The 19,528-nt window shown below is 48.0% G+C and overlaps 1 protein-coding gene across 4 annotated transcripts in view; it reads right to left on the bottom strand.

Annotated features, from left to right (window-relative positions):
- LOC149858996 (ATP-binding cassette sub-family C member 3-like) overlaps positions 1–19,528 on the bottom strand; it is a 345,108-nt gene that overhangs the window by 225,127 nt on the left and 100,453 nt on the right. For all 4 annotated transcript variants that reach the window (XM_090061603.1, XM_090061602.1, XM_090061604.1 and 1 more), the window contains exons 2-3: positions 5,190–5,302; positions 4,140–4,273 (exon numbers count right to left, since the gene is read on the bottom strand). In XM_090061603.1, the coding sequence (XP_089917729.1) occupies positions 4,140–4,273; positions 5,190–5,302 (247 nt within the window). The remainder of the gene's footprint in view (positions 1–4,139; positions 4,274–5,189; positions 5,303–19,528) is intronic.

The following is a 19,528-nucleotide window of genomic DNA, read 5'->3' as shown; positions in this document are numbered from 1 at the left end:
TGGTGGAGATTTTCAAAGCAGCATAATGGACTTAAAACATCCAACTTGCGCCAAGGGGCAGCAAGGTTTCAGGATGGGCTGCAGTTGTGCAGCGCAAGCCTGTCCCCCGCTTTTGTAAGTGCCTTTTGCGGTAGGCATGGCCTGACATATTTTTAAGGGCTTTGTTCTCCTGAAATCTTCCACGTAACATCCTCAGTAGCACTTGGCGGCATTTCAGATCCGGAGTTCCTCAAAAGCAGCTGCTCTGTTTGCAGATGGAAAGGAAGCCAAGGCAGCAAGATGTCTTAACTTCAAGCGTCGTTCTTTCATGACTTCCATATTCTGCAGTTAGTGCCGCAGCCTGAATATTCATCTAAATAATTTGTCCCATGTGGGGAAGGCAAAAGTCCCTGGCTATATTCAGAAAGGACTGAAGGAATCTGATTCTGTCCAGCTGGAAGTTTGACCCCACAATGTTGCTGAACATAGGGGTTTTATTTACTCTTCTAAATGGCATATTTTTCACCTGCTTTTTGCCCCAATTACATACACCAGACATTTTGTACTAATCCCTCCCTTTTCATTTACCAGGTGCTAATCGCAGAGTCATCCAGTGCTTTCAATTTTCAAGACCACAAGGTGGGATACATAGGTGAACAAAAGGTACAAAGAGACAAGGAAGCTACCTTTAGGAATAATGAAAAGGCAGGATGTAGAGGAGTGTGTGTCCCAGAAGTGGAAGGGAGTAATCATAAAGAGAGGTGAAGTCCAGCTGCTAGGGAAAGAGATATCCTGCTTTGTATTTAAAGTTAGTTCGATCCTTTGTCAGCTGAATTGGTTTTGACAGAGCCCAGATGGGAACAGTTCATGTACATAAAGAAAAGAGCAATCATTTAGCAAGAGGCAAAGCTGACCTGGCAGGAGTCATGAAGCTGGTCAAACTGCAAGGCTGCAAAACCTCCGCAGCAGATGCCCCATGTGTGCTAACAAAGCCTGGGAATTGGGGGAATCAAAGGCGGGCGTTCCGCACCAGTATCTATGCTGCCATGTGTGCGTCTTGAAGAAGGAAATACTCCTTTTGTCTTCTTTTTTTATGGTGGCCACAGGGAGAAAGGGGTAGTTGGGTAACTAAATGCAAACCGGAGTGCCCAAACCATGACCTTGGCCAATGATTTTCCTCTTCAGTTTGAGATCCACTGTTTTATGACGCTGTTTATATTGCCAGGGCACCTGCAGGTCCCAGCAGAGACTAAAGCCCTTGCATGCCGAGCTCTGGAAAAAACACATATGAGATGGCCCCAGCGCTAACGATCTTGCAACATCAATACACCAGACAAACAACAGGTGAGAGGAGAGAGGCACAGGGAGCGTTAGCGATTTGCCCCTGATGCCACAGAGAGCTGGTGGCCCAGCTAGGAGAAGCACCCAGTGCTCAAACCACTGATCTACACTACCTCCAAACTATGTTTATTAAGTAAATGACCTAGAACCTGCATGGTCCCATCCCCGTTCAACTGGTAGGCTTGCTCGCACCTAATTTCCCTTCTGATGTCTCCTCCTAGCATTAAAATTAAGAAAAAAGGTTGAACAAAAATCTCCCTTTGACAGGCCCCACCCTTAAAAGCCCAAACACCAGGAAAATCACCAAGCTAGCTTGATCTGAAGACTGTGGAAAGACTCTCAATGACTCCACAGCGGGCTTTAGATGAAGCCCTGATCTTCAAGGACTAATACTTAAGCTGGCAAGAATAGTGTAAGTGCTTTGGCCAAGACGTGTGTGCAAATGGTCTCTTCAATTTTCTCCCTTCGCTGTCCTAGGTAATGGGAACTTACAGGAAAAGAAGGTAGGCAGCCGGGGGGGTTTTATAAGAGGCCAGATTGTATCTTCAGCTACACTTGGTAGGATCCTTCTGGGGGGCTTATTCATGTAAATTAAGGCAGAATGGGGCTCAGACAAAATTATGCTTTTACCTCCAGAAGTTTAGAAAGAAACACAAGTGTAAAACAAGCCCCAGGCAAGCTGCATTCCCCCCCACCTTCGTTTTTTTCCAGGGTCCCAGTGACCTCCTAAAACTCTCAGGTTTTGATCTTGCGGTTACTTCAACACCGTGAGTCTCTCGAGGCGAACGTATAGGACCTCTTTTTGTGACAGATGAACATCCAGGAAGCCACCTCATCGACTATGTAGTACCTAATTATTCAGCTCTGACCTACAGGAACCAAAGCCCCAACCGGACAGACGGCAGAAAACAAATGAACACAGAAGTCACGGAGTACATCGCTACCGGAGGCAGAGGCCCTTCTTCCCAGCCTGGCATGCACACATGAGCACTTGAAGCTCCTTCCATACAGTCCCACCGGGCAGATGCAACCCCCAGCTGCCTCCACCCTCTGCAGTGGCTGTTCAGACACGTGGGCTGTCAGCCTGCGTGGTCCAGTGACATCGTGATACCGGGTGGATGCAACTATGAGACTGGTCCAAAGGAAAGGGTTCCTGATCTACCACGTTCTGCTAGCAGGCTTTTTTGGAGGATATCCAACACAAGCACCTGTCCTGGCGGCCAACACGAAAGTATTTTCCTATGGCAGCCTTACACTAAGAATTCACACTCATAAGGGCACATCCAGATGACAAGAACAACTGTGCTGTAGGACTTTGTTACAATCCAGTGTTTTTTTGTATTGCACATGGGATCTGACCCAGGCTCCATGTCTCCAGTAGCTGCCTCTGGGGCCAGTGACAGTGCCCAGGAAAAGATACTCCAGAAGAAAGTGCAAGAAAACCCCTACCTCTGGCAGCTGGAGCTGGCTTAAACCCTGAAGCACAACATTTAACATCTCTTGCCAGATGTTTTTTCTTCATTTGCTAATATCTATTGGAGTCCAATCCCTTTTTGTTTTTGGATCTCAGAAACTTACTGGCTTCAATGACATCCTGTGGCAGGGAGTTCCAGGGTCTAATTGCATGTGGCGCAAGATCGGTTGACTTTCAAATTCATCCCCTTTCGTCTCACTGCGTTCCCCTAGCCCCTACCAACAGCCCGCGCTCACCTGCAAGGACTTGTGCTATCAACTCGGGCCGGGCAAGGAGACGCAGTGATGGATCATGCACCAAGAGCAAACACACAGCTCTCTCCTAGTAGCCAGCGAGCTCGCTGCCAACTGCCCAACCTGGGAAATGACGCAGTTGTGGTTTATTTCTAGGATCCTCCAATCCATTCCAGGAAATTCCGGTTAATTATACACATAATGGAAGGGGGAAAAAATTGCCAGATTCCCAAAGGTCTTTGGGCTCTCCGAGTGAGCAGGGAGGTGAGGCAAGGGCCTCTGAGCATTGAATGTGTCAAGGAAACTCAACTCTTTGGCTGTGGTCCAGGAACTTTTCATGTGGATTTCCAGCCACAGCCAGGGGATTCTCGGGTGCTAGAGGAGCCTTTAATTTAAACCAGGTGCCTCTGAAAGGAAAACACTCATGAAAGGCAAACTTGGTTGCTTTCCCCCAACAATAAAAAAGGGCAATCACGCACATTTCACTGAAATATTCTTCTTGGAAGCCAGGCCCTTGCTTTAAACGAGCTGCTGAAACCTCATCCATTTGGGCAATCTGCATGAAACTGAAACTACCAATATTTCTGGAGCCAGAAAAATAGTTTAGCCGAGTGCCAGCTGAGTCCGCCCAGAGCTGCTGAGCGAGAGATCTTACAGTATGGAAAGCGCGCAGGCTGGCGGAGAACAAAGGCAACCGTCTTTGTAACATTCCTCCACTCTCTCTTTTGTTGCTGCTGTCTGTAAACTTAATGCTAGCACTGCCACAGCTGGTTGCAATTGTCCCAGTTACCAGGCAGATGCGGAGTAAGGAGGTAGCAGGAGCTTCACAATTCAGGGGAAAAGACGAGGTCTTATATGATGCACCGCAGGACAGAAGCTGCCGCTGGCCTCTTGTTCTAGTTACAGTCCAGGACGCTGTCCCCGCTGGGAAAAGAAAAATCAATAACCACAACCATCCTAGCACATGTTAGAAACAGTTGGGCCTTGGCGTTAACCAACACGGGCTTTCTTTGTCCTCCGAGACAAAGCTAGCCGAACGGTGCAGCAGATCGTCACTGAGGGCTGCAAACAGAAGCACCAACTTCCAGCCTCCCGTGGCTTTCCTGACTTACCCGGCTATGACAATGAAAAAATCCAGGCGGTTCCACGTGTCTCCCAAGTAGCACTTCTTCCCAAAGATCCCGAGCGCAATCATCTTGACTATCATTTCCACAGCAAAGAAGGCAAAGATGAAATCATCGAAGCTCTAGAAAACAAAGCAGCAGAATCAGTTCAGAAGAAAAACAGCCGTGCCCGCCCCCTGAACTACAGAGCGGCAAAAAATAAAAATAAAAACGGAAGTCTGCCCCACTGTGATAAAGAGAAAAACACACTACATGGGTACAAGCACGTGTCTCCTGATCCATGATGGCCCAAACAGAGCAATATAGACCGAGAGAAGACAGACTTTGGGAGAAGATGACTTTATATTGTATACTGAGCTCATGGAAGGTTCCCCAGCAACTTCCCTCAGCTGCTGTTTTTTAAATCAATAGGGCTGATGAAAGGTACTGAGGACCTAATCCAAAGCCCACTAAAGTCAACAAGTCTTTCAGGTGACTGTAGTGGGCTTCTTATGAAGCTCTGATTAATGATGCTGAGGTCTAAGTTCTGCAAATGGGTACAGCTCAGATAGCAACGGTGCACCTCCCTGCACACAGTTCAATCAATGGGCCTCCAATCCTAAAGAGAAGGAACCAACACTTTTGGGGGGAGGGAGTATTTTAAATTATGCCTGCACTATAACCCAGCTCTTTTCAAAAGCCCTACTGTCCTCCAGAAGGTTTAAGCTGCGTTAGGGCCAAAAGGCAGATGACAGTGGCCTTGCCTGACATCAAGAGCTTGCACCAGTGCGCACACACTGGCATGACAGCCCTCTGACAGCTGAAATTCTCACTGTAGGCAACAGCCCAGGCTCGTAAAGGGTCTCGGGGCATTTTTACATGTGCGCAGAAGCGAATTTTAGCATCGTGTGGATCACGCTCATTTTCTCTCTCTGCATCTGTGAACAGAAATGGGGCTTTTCCTTTTGCAAACCTAACAGTGCTTCTGGACACTGACAAATGGGAAACCTTCCAAGGCCTCCATTCAATTAGAAACAGTCAGTGAGGAAAGGTCCATACCTGGAGAATCCTGCAGCGCGGGGAGCCGCAGGCGGTATCTTCACAGGGGTGGAACATGCCCAGCGTCACACAGTTCAGGAGAATCACCAGCATGCTGACCCTTTCGAACCAGGTACATAGGCGCTCAGTCAAGGAAACCAACAGCCCTTTCCAAGCAGAAGCTGGGAAGGACCTAGGAGGACTCAACCCATCCTTCTCACCCGCTGGGATTAAGGAAGCCAAGGCACAAGCAGGAAATAATAATGAAATCCAGCTCTTCTCTGAGATTTGCCACCTGTGTACCCCAATGAGCTTTATAAAGAAGGTCACCATCTTAACCCCGATTTTATGGAAGAAAATGATAACGAAGGGAGTAATGCTAGCCTGGCCAGAGACGCAAACCCTTTTTCAATCCAGGGGTTCCCAAGGTTGCTGCTGTCTTTTTCAAGACAGCCACTCTCATCCTTAGTAAAATTCTCCCCTTGATCCAAGAGCCTGGTACCAATACTTTTCTGTTGCCAGCAGACTTATCTGATTGACTCAGATGCTGCTTCTGGGAAAAGGGGATTTGTATGAGACAGGAATCCTTGTGGGAGTGTCACCATCAAGGAAAAGCCTTACTGAACACACAAGCACTGGAGGGGAATTATACATCGCTCCCTAATACTCTCAAGGTCCCTTCCTAACCTGCTTTGAGTCTCATGTAAAACCTGGGAAAGAGTCTAGGGGGCTGATTCTTTAGGGTTTTTTAGGTCTCAGCTGGCAATTGGAACAGCATTTTTTCCAGGACGTTAGACCTCTGGAGGGGTGCAAACCCATCTTCTGAATATGCCTTCCTTAAAGGCTTCTTCCCAAGGCAACAAAGCACTTAAGCAAGTGCTCAAGTAAAAAGCACATGCTTAAGGTTTGAGCAATCACTGAATTCTGCCTTCAAAATGGTCTGTAGCTGGTTTCTTACAGGAATCCTGCACTCTGTGAACCATTATCTTTTTATTTTGGTACCTGCGTGACAAAATGATAGCATGTTTTCCCCATGGTGTCTTGACTGGAGTATGACTAATGTTTAAGAAACTGCTGAATAAAGCAGCTACGGTGTTATTTCAGTGTGCTGGCACCACACATTACAAAACCAAATCAACAGAACAATGTAAAACTTTTCTGGGGGCTGGGGGGACAGGGGAACACCAGAAAAAATGTCACTTCTTAGCACTTTACAGAATGACGCATTGATTTTCTATTAACTGTGTTGTGACCCATCATAGGGACATTTTCCCTGAACAAATGATGATGCTCTTCATTCCCAATCCAAATCAGCACGGGTTGAAACATTAACCCACTGTAAGGCTAAGTAGACTCCATGGGACACAAGCCCCCCCCGACTGCCATAGAATAGAAGAATTATTAAATATCTGAGCTGTAGTGGGATAGACTGACACAAAAGCCATTACTTTTGCAGGCAGGAGAATCTGAGCTGCAGCAACAAATCCACATAAAGAAGTTTGATACCTGGAACTGAACAAAAGGAATTTCTCTGTGTCCCTCTAGTGGGCATTCCCAATGTTTTCAAGCCTAGGCGGACACAAAAGGCATGCAACAAAAAAAGAGAGAAAGGAATCAGTTAGACGCAACTCTAGCATTCCCTTTTCACATTAGCACCAGGTTCTCCTCCCCTTTGAAGGGAGATGCCTTAGGGCTGGCCTCCTTTCCAGGATGTTTCTCAGATTCAATCTGTAGACACAAGGAAAATGGCAAACTGCCACAGCCAGACTGTTACACTCGCACTCACAATGTTTTGAGATCTCACTTATTGCTCTAGTCGCAACATGGTGGCCACAAGGAGTCTTGGTCGACTCCAGCACATTCTTGAGGTGTCTGACCATAACCGTTCCTTCGTACGGTGCTGAAGTGCCGCGCAAGAAAAACATACCTCTCCGGCTGTGTTTATAATACATCTGCACTGCAGGATCTTTTCAGCATTTAATGCCGGTGTCCCAGCACTTCTCTGAAGTGAGTAAATAGCTTTGGGACAGGCGGAGCGGGTGGTGCAGTTACAGAACGCAGACTTGGCCATATAGCATTTTCCCATTAGCAGAAGCAGCTATAAGCCAAACCCCAGTTAACTGAATGGCCGACCAGGGGAAGCGATGCCCCAAAGGCTGCATGCGAGAGGCTGAAGAAGCAGAGAAAAGAAACGACTAAGCAGCCTGGCTTCCCAAAAGCGGGCCAGCCAAACAGGGCAAGAGAAAGGGGAGGAGGAGAGAGAACCGTGACATTCATAAAGATCTGGACAAAAGTCCTTGTTTGGCTGAGTGGTCAGCCCCAAAGAGAGAGCCTCCCGTTTGTGGAGAGTAAAACTAGGGGCTTCTTTACCGAAGCAGAAGAAAGTTGGGCTTTTGGTGCTGGGGACCCTAGGTTCAATTCCCACCGACGAAGGCCGAGACTGTACCTGCTTTGCACCAAGTAGCTCTTCTCTTGTCTTCAGGCACTGAGCTTTGGGGAAGCCCTCTAGTTAGGTGGCTCCTCCCTGCAACTACAGCTGGGTTGTCTCTTGATTACCTGAGCTCCTAATCACCTGAAGGCTCCCCAAATCCCTGAAAGCAGAATCATCTGGAACCTGTTGGACAGGACAGCCGTGCAGGTGTCCGCAGTGCCCGGGGCTGGAGCCGCTCATGGCCCCCCTAGACTTTGATGCAGATGCCTGTGACCTGCAGACTACAGGTCCCCATGTGGAAAGCACCACCTTGCTCATGTCCATGTCCCGCTCCTCTATTCTGCATCAAGTCAGTGTAGCCCTTGTGAACATCACAAATCTCCATGGCAGCCAATGAGCCGGGCAAAGTTTTGGAGTCCCTGCATTATACTTAAATACCTTAAACAGGTTAAAACATTACAGAAAACCAGCAGCCTCATGAATGGGACAAAGGCCCTCGGATGTTCATAGGTGGAGGGCATTCGGACATTGATTCCTGTTTAATCACACCGGGTCGAGTCAACGTTTGCAAGCTGGGAATCTGGATCTTTTATTTTGAGGGAGTGTTTACATGGTATCGGAAAAGAAATTCCAACCTTCAGGTTGCGGCGATGGGGTCAACGCTCTCAGAGGCAATGGCCTTCGGTCTGCGGGTGTTCCCTGAACTCAACTGGGCTGGACGGCATCCATTTGTGGAGCCAGCAACTTCCCTGGCTCAGCCAGTGATGAACTGCAAAGCCTTTAAGAAAATAAAGAATAAAAAAAAATTGAAGCATTTAAGTTCCCAAACTGGCAACAGAATGTGCGTTTCAGACGAGCTGTGCAAAATGCTCAACACGGCATCAGGAGCACTCAAAAGTCGTATCCTTCGCGGTATAAGGACTTGGAAAGCCAGACAGACGGACAGGCAGAAGCTTCTGCAAACAAGCAGTGCCTGCTCTAGAGCCTTTCCTGGCAGTGGAAAGCGCTATCAGAGATAGGTGCAGGTCTTGCGCTGGTGAAATGTCAATCGGGAGGCAGGATTCAGTGGTGCTGCCGATCCTGCTGGCAGTTATTTGGTGCATAGATGGGATCTTTGGCTTCCGTGACTGGTTGAGGATCAGCAGACACCACACTAGCTCCTTTTCGCAGAGGGAGGGTAGCTACATTTGGCGTCATCTCCAGTTGCTGCTTTTCCCCACTGTGGTGAACTTCACCACCCTCCCCTGCTTCCCTTCTGCCCACTTGCAAGGTCCAAAAGGGCATCTCTTTGCTGTAGCCCCCTCGGCAAGAGCAGCAGCTGTAAGCAAGGGCTCATCTGTACAGCTCCCTGTTGTAGTACAGAGGAGAAAGGACTCCTGTGGTCCTCAGTAAACCAACCTGATCGGGGGAGGAGGGGACAGTGGCCTCATTGGAGGACCTACCTTAAAAGAAAGGCAGCTAACAGTTGGGGCTCGGAAGATCTGCAGCCAATTCTGGTCTCTGCCACCGGCACTTGGTGTGACCTTGAAAAAGTCATTTGACCTATCTGTGCCTCACTCACCTCACCTCACCAGCTGTAAAATGGGATGACAGCAGTTCCTTCACCTATTTCCATTGTTCATCCTTTGCCTGTACAGGGCCTGGCAGAGTGGGGCGTTGGAGCCTCTCAGCATCACCATATTTCACTATGGATGCTTTCTATTTCTCAGCCAGCCTGAATTTATCATGGGTTTCTCTCCACCTCCCTCTGACTGATAAATGATAGGAAGCAAGAAACAGTGATGGCTTAAAGCTGGATCAAAAGAGAGAAAAAAGCCTCGGGGTACGATGGCAGCAGATACACAAGATCAAGCAATATTTAAAAAATCTTGTCGGGGCTGCAGTGCAGATGGAATCTGGCCAGCACGGGCACCGTGCGCCTATGGAGAGGCTTCAGCTCCTCTAATTAAAGCAGGAAGGTATTATAGGTACCCACAGACGGAAGCTGCCTGCACAGTCCACAGCGAAGAGCGCAGAGCAACAACTAGCTTTATTAGGTCTGCTACTTAGATCTTGCACAACTTCTTATACTGCAAACAAATGGCAGGTATTCAGGTGACCGCTCCATGACTGATTCAGCTAAGTCCCTGGAGCTACTCTGGAGCAAAGAAATTACTCGCTGTGCACGCGTGGCTCAGAATCTAGCCCTCATTTCATACTTTATACTACACTGGGAGGACTAGGTGTCTGCTCAGCAATGGCATCTCTCTGCCTGAAATTCCCTGCGTCGCAGAGAGTTAGACAATCGATTGACAGGCCTATTCAGGCAATTCTTGGATGTGCGGCACATCTGTATATTGACTAAGCACTCCCTAGAAAGCTGCTGGTATCATCTCTCCGAGCCTGTGATTGCAGGACTGTGACAGCAGGACCACAGCTTTAGTGAACATGTTGGCTACAGCTACGTACGGCTTGCTGCGAATTCCTATTCAGCAGATGGTGTTTTGGATCCAAATCAATGTTTGGTCTTTTTAGTGCCACCCAGAGGGGTTTGCTAGGGGGTTACAGGGGAACCCTACAGAGCAGTTCAATTGGGAACTCATGTGTAGCCGGCCGCGGAGAGCTGGGCGCCTCCTATCTCGGACCACAGCAAAGCCACTTAAGAGCTGCCAGGCTTTCACCATCCACAGCTGCTTCCCTTGCTGAATCACTTCAAAGCACCCTCTCCTTGACAGCATTATGCACAAGGGTCTGATTCATGAGCGCAGCGTGTTAGGAGGGAACACGTGAAGCTTTCACATGCAAATCTGATTAAAAAGTAAAATCAGAGGTAGTCAAAAAAAACCCTGCATTAAAGAAATTGTACTGAAGTAACCAAAGGGATGGCAGAGTGGGGAGGGTACGTGCAGAAAAAGCCTTCTGCAGTCCATGGAGGCCACAGCTCCAAGCAGTATATCAGCATTTAGCCTGAGGTATCACCCGCTAAAGTTTACTCAGGTTTACTTAAGTAAGATGACCCCTGGTCTGAACACCCCTGCGTGGGTAGGTGATGCTGACTCCTCAAAGGCAAGTCTAGGCAAACTACATTCTCTTATAATTAAGCATGTCCTAGCTAATTACCCACTGAGCCTTCAGTGCAACAGGCCAAGTGGCTGCTGACTGCAGGAAGCCAGAAGTAATGACACTAGATGGCACGAAGCACTGCTTTACCTTCCTTTCCCAGCAAACGAACTGCTCAAGGGCCAAGAGCTCCTGCGCAGGCATGGAGAACCTACATCAGGTGGCAGTACACACGTCCCTTTAATGCCAGCCTAAGGCCCCAGAAAAAGAGGGGGAAGCAATGAAGTTTGAGCCAAGAAAAGATAAGCCCCAACACTGAGCCTCCAATGCAGGAGTGCAACTACACATGTAAGGTCAATTCTTACCTCTTCTTCCCTGCAGCTCACCCTGCGCACAGCTGTCCATGGCTTGGCTTTGGCTACAGGGCCATCTGGGAAGGACAATTCCCCCTAACTGGCTCAAAGGGTCGTGGCGGGCTTACAAGACATAATTATATATAGCAGAAGAGGTAGTAGAGGAGTTGGTGGGCAGGAGAGAACAGAAGTGCACTGCATGTTGTCCTTTAGCACATCTCCGCCAAACTGAACCAAACCCACAGGCTTGGTAGATATTTTTGGAATAATGTTCCCTTGGAAAAAGAAAGAAAACGGGGGAGCTTCCTACTCTCTAGTCCAGTTTCCCCAGACTCGGTTTGCTCTGCAGGGCGGAGCAGTACTGAAGGCTGCCTTTCGGCGTTGACAGGCATCGAGAGAACGGAGGGAAGGGACTCTTTCTCCGGGCTTGGGAGGAGAGCGGGGAATATTCTTGGCATTCGTTTTCTCCCAGCAAATTTTCTTTTCACCATTTGACACAAGGGAGGAGAAAAGGGGAGGGAAAGACAGACACCGATTCCTTTTTAAACCACTCCACTGTGGATTTGTGCGGGCTCCTCTCTAGCAGTGGCTCATCCTTGCATGAAGGAATAAAGGCAGCCTTTTACCAGGGTCGCCGACTCGCTTATTTTGTGTTTTCTCGACAAATGCGTGCCGAATCCCTGTCGGAGAGCTTGGCAGAGCTGAGCCCATTGTCAGGTTGCTAAGCAGGTCCTGAAGGATTAGATAAACTACGCAAAGCGCTGTACAAAAGGTAGGGGGGACAGACATCATAGCCAGCGAGTGCTGGGATTCGAGTCCTCCAGGGCTCTGGCTGGGGGGATAAAACAGCGTTATCTCAGTAAAGCGCCTGGGCTCCTGTGCTGCCTCTGATCTGAACCAAGCTGATTAGGCGGTGGGACAACTGCTCCACAAGTGGCTTCTGGCATTCCCACTTTCCAAACACAGCTGGGCCAACATCTGGAGTCTCGCCCATCAGGGGCACACAAGGCAGCACCTCTGCACACACCCACCCACACGTGTGTGCATAAAAAAGCTAAAGACAGCACCTGTTTCCCCCAGTAGACTCTTCCCTTTCATTCAGTCCCCTTTCCAGCTTTCTCTTTGCCAGTGTTGCCCCCTCTTGAGTTTCCCAGAGGCCCATCAAATACATTCGGCACCCTGGCAGCTCACTCAAGTCCTCTGAAGAGCAGCGGCTCAGTTAGGGGCTGCCTAACGCTCAGCCTCAGACTTACTGCTCCTACGAGGAGCTATCAAACAAGGGCCTGGACCTCGGGTATCCTGCCTCGACTTGCCCTAAACACAGTCCTGAATGTAAGGGTCCTTCGCCTTCTCCCTCTTTCCCTGGAGCCCCTCTGGAGTGCAGGCACAGGATCACACGCAGGAGAGCAACCTGCACACCCGGCTCTGCTCAACAGAAGCTGCGAGCTGTAGAGAGCTGGGAGGGAAGCAGCAGCTTGCTTGTGAACTTTTCTGCTCGATTTCACAGAAACAAAGAGCATCCCAAATCTGGTGGCACTTTTCTAAAGGAGGGATTTGCAAGGAATCCATATGCAGTGAAACACAGTTAGTTGGCTGAGACATCACACACACATACAAGGAAGGAGCCCAAGCGAGAGCCTGGGTCCATCAGCTATAACCACAGAAGTCTCTTGTGAATAAGGCACTGCCATCATCTCTCTGCATTAACTGCTATAATATCGCTGGCAATTGGTGACTCACACAGAGTCAATCTGTTGCAATGAGATCCAAGTCCAAGGGACCACTATGAACTCGTTCACCCCCAGCTCTACAGGGATGGTTGCTATTTAGTGGCATGGGAGAACTGAGACCCAGAGAAGGATGCCTCAGTGCAGAGGCTTGGAGAGCCTTGGACTGAACTGGTAGCCCCAGTGGGAAGAAAAAAAGATCTGAGTCGAGTGAGCAACCCACACCAGGGGCAGGCAATTATTTTGGGCAGAGGGCTGCTTACCGAGTTTCCGCAAGCCATCGAGGGCCGCATGACAGGCAGCCCAGGGCAGATTAATATTAATTTTCTAAATTTTTTTAGGGGCCCCACAGGCTGGATAAAATGGCCTGGCAGGCCGCATTCGGCCCCCGGGCCACATTTTGCCCACCTCTGCCACAGTCTGTCAAAGCATCACCCTCCCCTTGGGTGGGGCAACTGGCTCCAAAGCAACACCTGGTGTTTGAGTAGTTTACTGTTTGCGTGACACAAATCCATAAATAAGGCAAGGTAAGTGGCAGTGATGCAAAATAAAACATGTCCGAGCAGTGTTATTTTAATGCACCGAAAAGACACTTAAAGCAGTGGGAAATCACGATCGTGCAAACACAAATGCAGTTGCAGCGGCATAAATGGAAAAAGGTCGTGGCGTGTACAGATGCCCACACTGCACACTGCAATTAGATTGCCAAATGCAAATGACAGGAGGATCCCCCTCCATTCCCCTTAGCAGCCCCTCCTCTTCTTGGGCCATGATGCTAGAACTAGAATTGTGGTTTCCTCCCCTGTTGTCTTGAACAGTCACGTGGCAGCAAGGCAAAGCAGCCAGGTGTGATAAGAGCTGCAGTCACCATGCAGGCAATTCCTGCTCCCCTGTCACTACTGCAGCAAAAAGGAAAGCGACTACCTCTTTACTGGTATTACCAACATCACTTAACATCACCTGCTCCAGGTGCAGCTCTTAGACCCCAGGCGGAGGTGTTATAACATGCTGCACCACTGTAACACCTTTCATGCAGGGATAAGGAAATGCTTTGCAAACAAACACACCATAAACATGTGCCTTGGAGGTCATGTCCAGCAGCAGAGCACTGGACAGGGAAACCAGAAATCCTGAATTCTGTGTCTAAAGCCAACTCCTCCCACCAGGAAGAATCCCAGCTGATTCAGGCTGAACTCTTCTCCGGAGGTAAGCTGGAGCTAATGCAGAGGTAAGCAGTGAAAGGACCTTCTGCCCTGACCTGAGCACTCATGCAGAGCCAGCCTCAGTACCTGCAAAGCCATCAACGCTGTATATGCTGCTTAGCATTGTTATGTGCATGCACAGGAGCATCCTCTTATGCACCCAAATGCCACAGGCACCTTTCAATCCCAAGCCCACACGCCTCCCATGCCACTGAACCTACACATACCCAAAACCACATGCATGACATGGATCCAAGTTTACATTTCCTCAAGCCCGAACAGGCCCAGGGCCATGCATACAAACGTGCATGAACACCAATCAATGCATACCCCAGTGAGCTGAATCTACAAATACCCACCACCCTGGGCCCAAAACATGCATTCAAATAAGTCCTCCTTCATGATTTTTCCCCAGTGCTTCCCACTTCTCTGCCAAGCAGGCTGGAGCACCATCCTTTGCCACATCTCTGGCAGCAATTTATTTGTCACCAGTCCAAAGGTGCAGGCATGCCTTGTTCTACTCTTTCTAGGATGCACTCAAAATCTCAGTAGCCATGTGCACTTTTGCAGTGAAAAACAGTTTTCAGGAAGAAAAATACAATGGGGTGAGGAAGGGTGGGACAGGATTTGATTTGCCAATGGCATTTTTACTTCCCAAATTTATCTGCAGACCCACTTACCAACACATCGCTCCCCGAAGCAAATACCTTTCTGTCTCATGTGACACTTCACCCTGATTACATATTCCTGGGGCAGAGGCAGGAGAGGGAATCTGCTCTTGCTCAGGGTGATATGTTAATGTACAGCTGATGGATCAGAAAGGGGGGGGAGGGGATTGTTATTATTTTTTCAGCTGAATGAAACTTCCAGCTCTTTCTTCTGCTAATGGGATTTTCAGAGACAGACAAAGTGCTGATGGTTACTGCTTTGTACCTGCCGGTGTTGGAGCCGAGTGGCTGACAAAGGAAAACTCTTCAATTAGCAAGAGAAGGGGCTTATTGAATTTTTCTCTCTGCTGCTGCTTTGGCAGTGTAGGAAGAAGATGGAGTTGGGGGAGCATTGAAGAGATTTTCCCAGTCCCTGAGTGACAGGCTCAGCAAAGAGGTCTAAATATTTTGGGCTGAATTCATCAGTATGCTCCGCCAGCTTTGTGCTGCTCTGGCGATGCAAAGCAGCCATAAACCCAATTTAACTAGCTGGTTTAAGTTGGGTTCACCATCACTGGAATGACACAAAGCAGCTGGAACGTCCCAGTGAATCTGGCCATGTACTGTAATCTCCCTGGGGAAAGGACCGTGTCTTCCTACGTGTCTTGGGCAGCACTAAGCTCAGTTAATGCTTCATAAAATAACTGTTCACAAGGACTTGAGCGTCCCTTGCAACCACTCCCTGAAGCAAGCTCGCCCTCCAAGTGGCTGGCTCACAGTCTCTGGGGTCTTCGGGACCGATTCTCTTCTCTCACTGATGAGAAATGAGAAGAAAGTTGCAAGTTGCGCTGGACTAGACGGGAGAGGGATCCTGGCAGAGACAGACAACGGACCGCAATCCCACCGGTGTAAACCCTGCTGTAAATGCCTCAGCCGACCCGCAAGCCTCCCTCTCGACCTGCCGTCTATCAGGAATCTGTCCATTTTACAGACTAAAACCCTCAAAGCGGTAACTAACGTTTCCCCTGGGACCTCCAGCTGGAGTTTCAGAATGGCTCGACATGGGATGGACGCGCTGTCTGTCTGAAAGCCAAAGAGAAAAATCTGAACAAATCTGGGTGAGACCCGAGGTACGTCCTGATCCTGATATTCAGCGGTCCTGATACTCAGAGACGTAATTTCCTCTGAACATCCAGTACTGAATGCTAGGGCTAGGGACAGACATTACGCATAAACCGGTTTAAGTGGTTTAAACCTGTAACAGAACAGACGTTCAGTGCACATACACCAGTTTGAAAATGGCTGAAACCAGTTTGAGATAAACCTGGTTGAATGCAGTATCAGACTTAACTGATTTGGGTCAAACCGGTTTATGCAATATCTGTCCCAACCCTAGTAGAAACAGGATACAGATCCAGGTGGGTCACTGATCTAGTATTGCTACTGCTATGCATCCCTCAAACAAACTGAAGCCATCTGGAACGGCAGGGTTTCAGTTTCCCTACGAATCAGGCCAAGGTGTTGCAAGCTGGGCATGCAAACATTGGGGACCCTTTTCAAAAATGCCGGCCTGAGGGTGAGAGACACCGCATAATGTCCTGTGTGCTTCTAGTCAAGCAGTCTTGAACAGCTAGGGCTGCAGCTATACGGCTGGTGTTGTAAAAGCCTGGACACAACTGCCCCAGGGCAACTGCACACAAACGATCAGCTGTCTATGGAAGGTGCTGCCTTGGGTTGGAATATGGTTGAGTTGCTTAATTTAAGATGGGCCAGTTTAAGAGTCAAGGTGTTGCATCCCAGGGTTGCAATTCCCCCTACCCCTCCCTTGAGCAAAGGAGGGGGGAGTCCCAAGATGCCTGGTTCACATGCCCATGGCCTACCTTGCTGAGCAGGTCATGTTTGATTAGCAAACTGTGACAACTGACAGCACTGAAGCTTTTACTGGGGGGTAGTTCTTAATTCTGACCATGTTGGTGATCTAGGTAAAGCTCAGTCATGGAAAACAAAAGCAAAAAGTACCAGGGGTGTGGTGGAAGCAAACTCATGAACAGGGGGTTTTTTGTGCGGCGGTTGTGGTTCATGTTATGCATATCACATTTTGCACTGGGCAACCAAAACACGACTTCCAGGCACCCATTTTTATCAGTGTGAAGCACTCAAACATCAACTGCCCTCACTCCTCCTTTGGGATCCTACACTCCTTGCCCTAATTCAGGTTGAATAGCATTGTGCCCAGCAAATAGTCCAGCTGGAGTCAATTGGGCTGCTCTGACTAACAGTGCTCAATAAAAGCTAACCCATTTCAAAAGCTGTCTCAAGTCACAGGATTCAAAAGTAACCCCACTTTCTGCTTTTTTTTAAAGCTGTCTTTACAAATTGTTTTTGAAAAAACCCAATGCATTAAGAGCATTATTTATAGATGTTGGTACATTCAAAACCTGCCGTGTGTTAAAATGTTGGGAATACTTTTGATAACATTTCCTTTCTATTAAATCAAATAACAAATCATTAAAAATGAAAATGTCCAAATAGTTAATGGTTTGTTGTGGAAGGTGGGGAAAGGGGAAACTAAACGGCCTTTAAATAAAACACTTTGCTGTTGAAAGAAGTTCAACCAGCCCCAGCTCTCAATGAGATGCTACCCAACCTATGCATGGCTGGCAAAAATCTGACCTTTCATAATTAAGAGGCAAGAACTCAGGATTTAATTATGCAGCATTATCCTACTCAAGATGTTCAAAGCAGATGAATACTGTGTTATCTACAGTATGATATGGTTTCACAGGTTTGGATCAAACTCACCAGTGACTGAATTATGTGAAAAGCTGTTGCTCAAAGGCACCACGACCAAATAGGATTTTGGGGGTGCTTCTAAGTTCAGCATCAATTCACAAGTCACAACCATTCACAAAGCAACCCATAGTTAATGGATACCTCTGTGCCTACCCATGCATTTAGTTTCACGAGCACTCACAGTACGCTACTACTGCATTTTCAAGGCTTCAAAGCAGCTAGATCAGCGGTATTTCTTTCTCTTCAAAATCTCCCAGCAGGTGCTATATTTTGACCTCTTTTCCCCATCCTATTTACATAATGATCAGCAATTAAATAATTATATTGACATTTAAAGTGCCAGCATTAGGTTATGACATTAAACATGCCAAGGAAATCAATAAGGATGGGGGAGGAGAATTTACATTTCCCATAGGTTGCCTGCAGGCTCAGGAAGATATCCCTGTATCGGTTTACACAGGGTTTGGGGGCGGGGGGTGGGTATCACACTTGCAAGATTTCTCTTTGCCATGTAAGGAATAGAAACTTGTTCTGATTTTGAAACAAAACCTGGGAGAACCTGAATGTGCCTTGCAGGCCACAAAAATACATCAAGCAGAATTGGATCTAGCCCATGTGTTGGCTGTGCTGACACCTCTGTTCCAATCCATTCCCTATTTTCTGGGAAACAGGCCAATCCCAAATCCCTCCTAATGCTCCAGGCATGAAGGCCCACAGCTATTCCTCCGTAGCTGGGGGAGCGGGGCTCCTGAACTCTTTTTTGGTGTGGTTCCACGCAGATGCTTTGCTGTGCTTTGCACACGAGAACAGCAGGTACTGAGCTGGCGCCCTCAAATCCGTGCTACTCCGGCCCTAAAATATGCACTCATCTCCTGCGGGCAGAGCTAAGCGCCTGCTCTTTGGAGAAGAGGCTGTTGCTTGACAAATGCACAGAAAATGGGGTTTTTTTGTTGTTTTTTTTGAGTCCTGGAAATTTGTGCAAATGTGATATGAAAATTGGGTTGAAATGACAGCCTTTCCCTGCAGTGTCAGTGAGACCCACTGGTTTAGGAGTGAAACTAGGATAAGCCGCAGACGTTAATGAGAATGGAGTTTTAGGCTTCATTCATATCATCAATTCCAGAAATAGCCCCTTTGACAAGAGCATAATAGGACTTCCAGGGTTTGGCCTTTGAAAAGGGGGAAAAAATGACTAAAATCCTAAAATATTAATTCGGGTGGTTCAAGGAGAAAGTGAAAAAAGTCCTTCAAAATTAATCTGCCTCACAGATGGAAATAAGAACCCCCTTTTTCAGCTCTGCCTCGGACTGCACGGGTCCACACATAGGAAGCAGCTCTTAATGTAAAGCCCAGCTGAAGGGCTAGCAGATTGCTATCAAAATCCTGGACATTTAATTGGATTTTTTTTTTTTTTTTTTTTTTTACTGTATTCCTTTGAAAGAGAAAATCGGGCGTCTACATTTCCATTGTGTGTTCACTGCATTTGCTGGACCGTCTGCTTCTGCCACAGTTACCTTGGTTTCAGATTTAGTTTGCAAGAGCCATTTACTATCTTGGATTACACCATGTTGTTTTGGGGCCGAGGTGTAACCTGCTGTACGTCCCCTCGGATTAGAGCTGCCAGGGATTTAGCTCAGGGGGTGATCATTAAGCTTCTGTCCCACAGTTGTAAGATGCCTACCCAGGCTTTTATTCCTAGGCATAATCTCAACAGGATGGCAATGGGAAATGCCCCCTCCCGTGCAATCTGCAGCTGGTCGAACCATTTGTAATTTAGCAACTTTCCCTTTTTTCCATCTCCTCGCTAAAACGGGGCAGGTAGGTCTTAGGACTCTTAAATTTACTTGTTCAAGCCAGGACGAATGAAGACAGATCAGATGCTGGTTGCTCCTGCAGCCTTTTGGCTCTCAGAGTGCAAGAGGGCTGTCTCACTGGGGAAGATGACTCCGTACAAGGGACTAAAGGCTCACCCTTCCTGGGTTAGAAATCAATCAGGGACATACAGGGATATGGCTACAGCACTATCAAGTCTGGCAATTCTCAGCTGGAACAGAGGCCTTTCCAGGGCTGTTAAACAACGTGAATTAGAGCGCTCAGCTTGCTCGGATGAACAAGTGCCAAACTGGTGTGGGATCCAGAAGGAAGGGACATAACATTGTTGTAAAAGC

This window comes from Crocodylus siamensis, chromosome 8 (genome assembly GCF_052110815.1).
Source record: "Crocodylus siamensis isolate JL-2025a chromosome 8, ASM5211081v1, whole genome shotgun sequence".
Taxonomy (NCBI): domain Eukaryota; kingdom Metazoa; phylum Chordata; order Crocodylia; family Crocodylidae; genus Crocodylus; species Crocodylus siamensis.
This window is presented reverse-complemented; position numbering and strand designations above follow the sequence as displayed.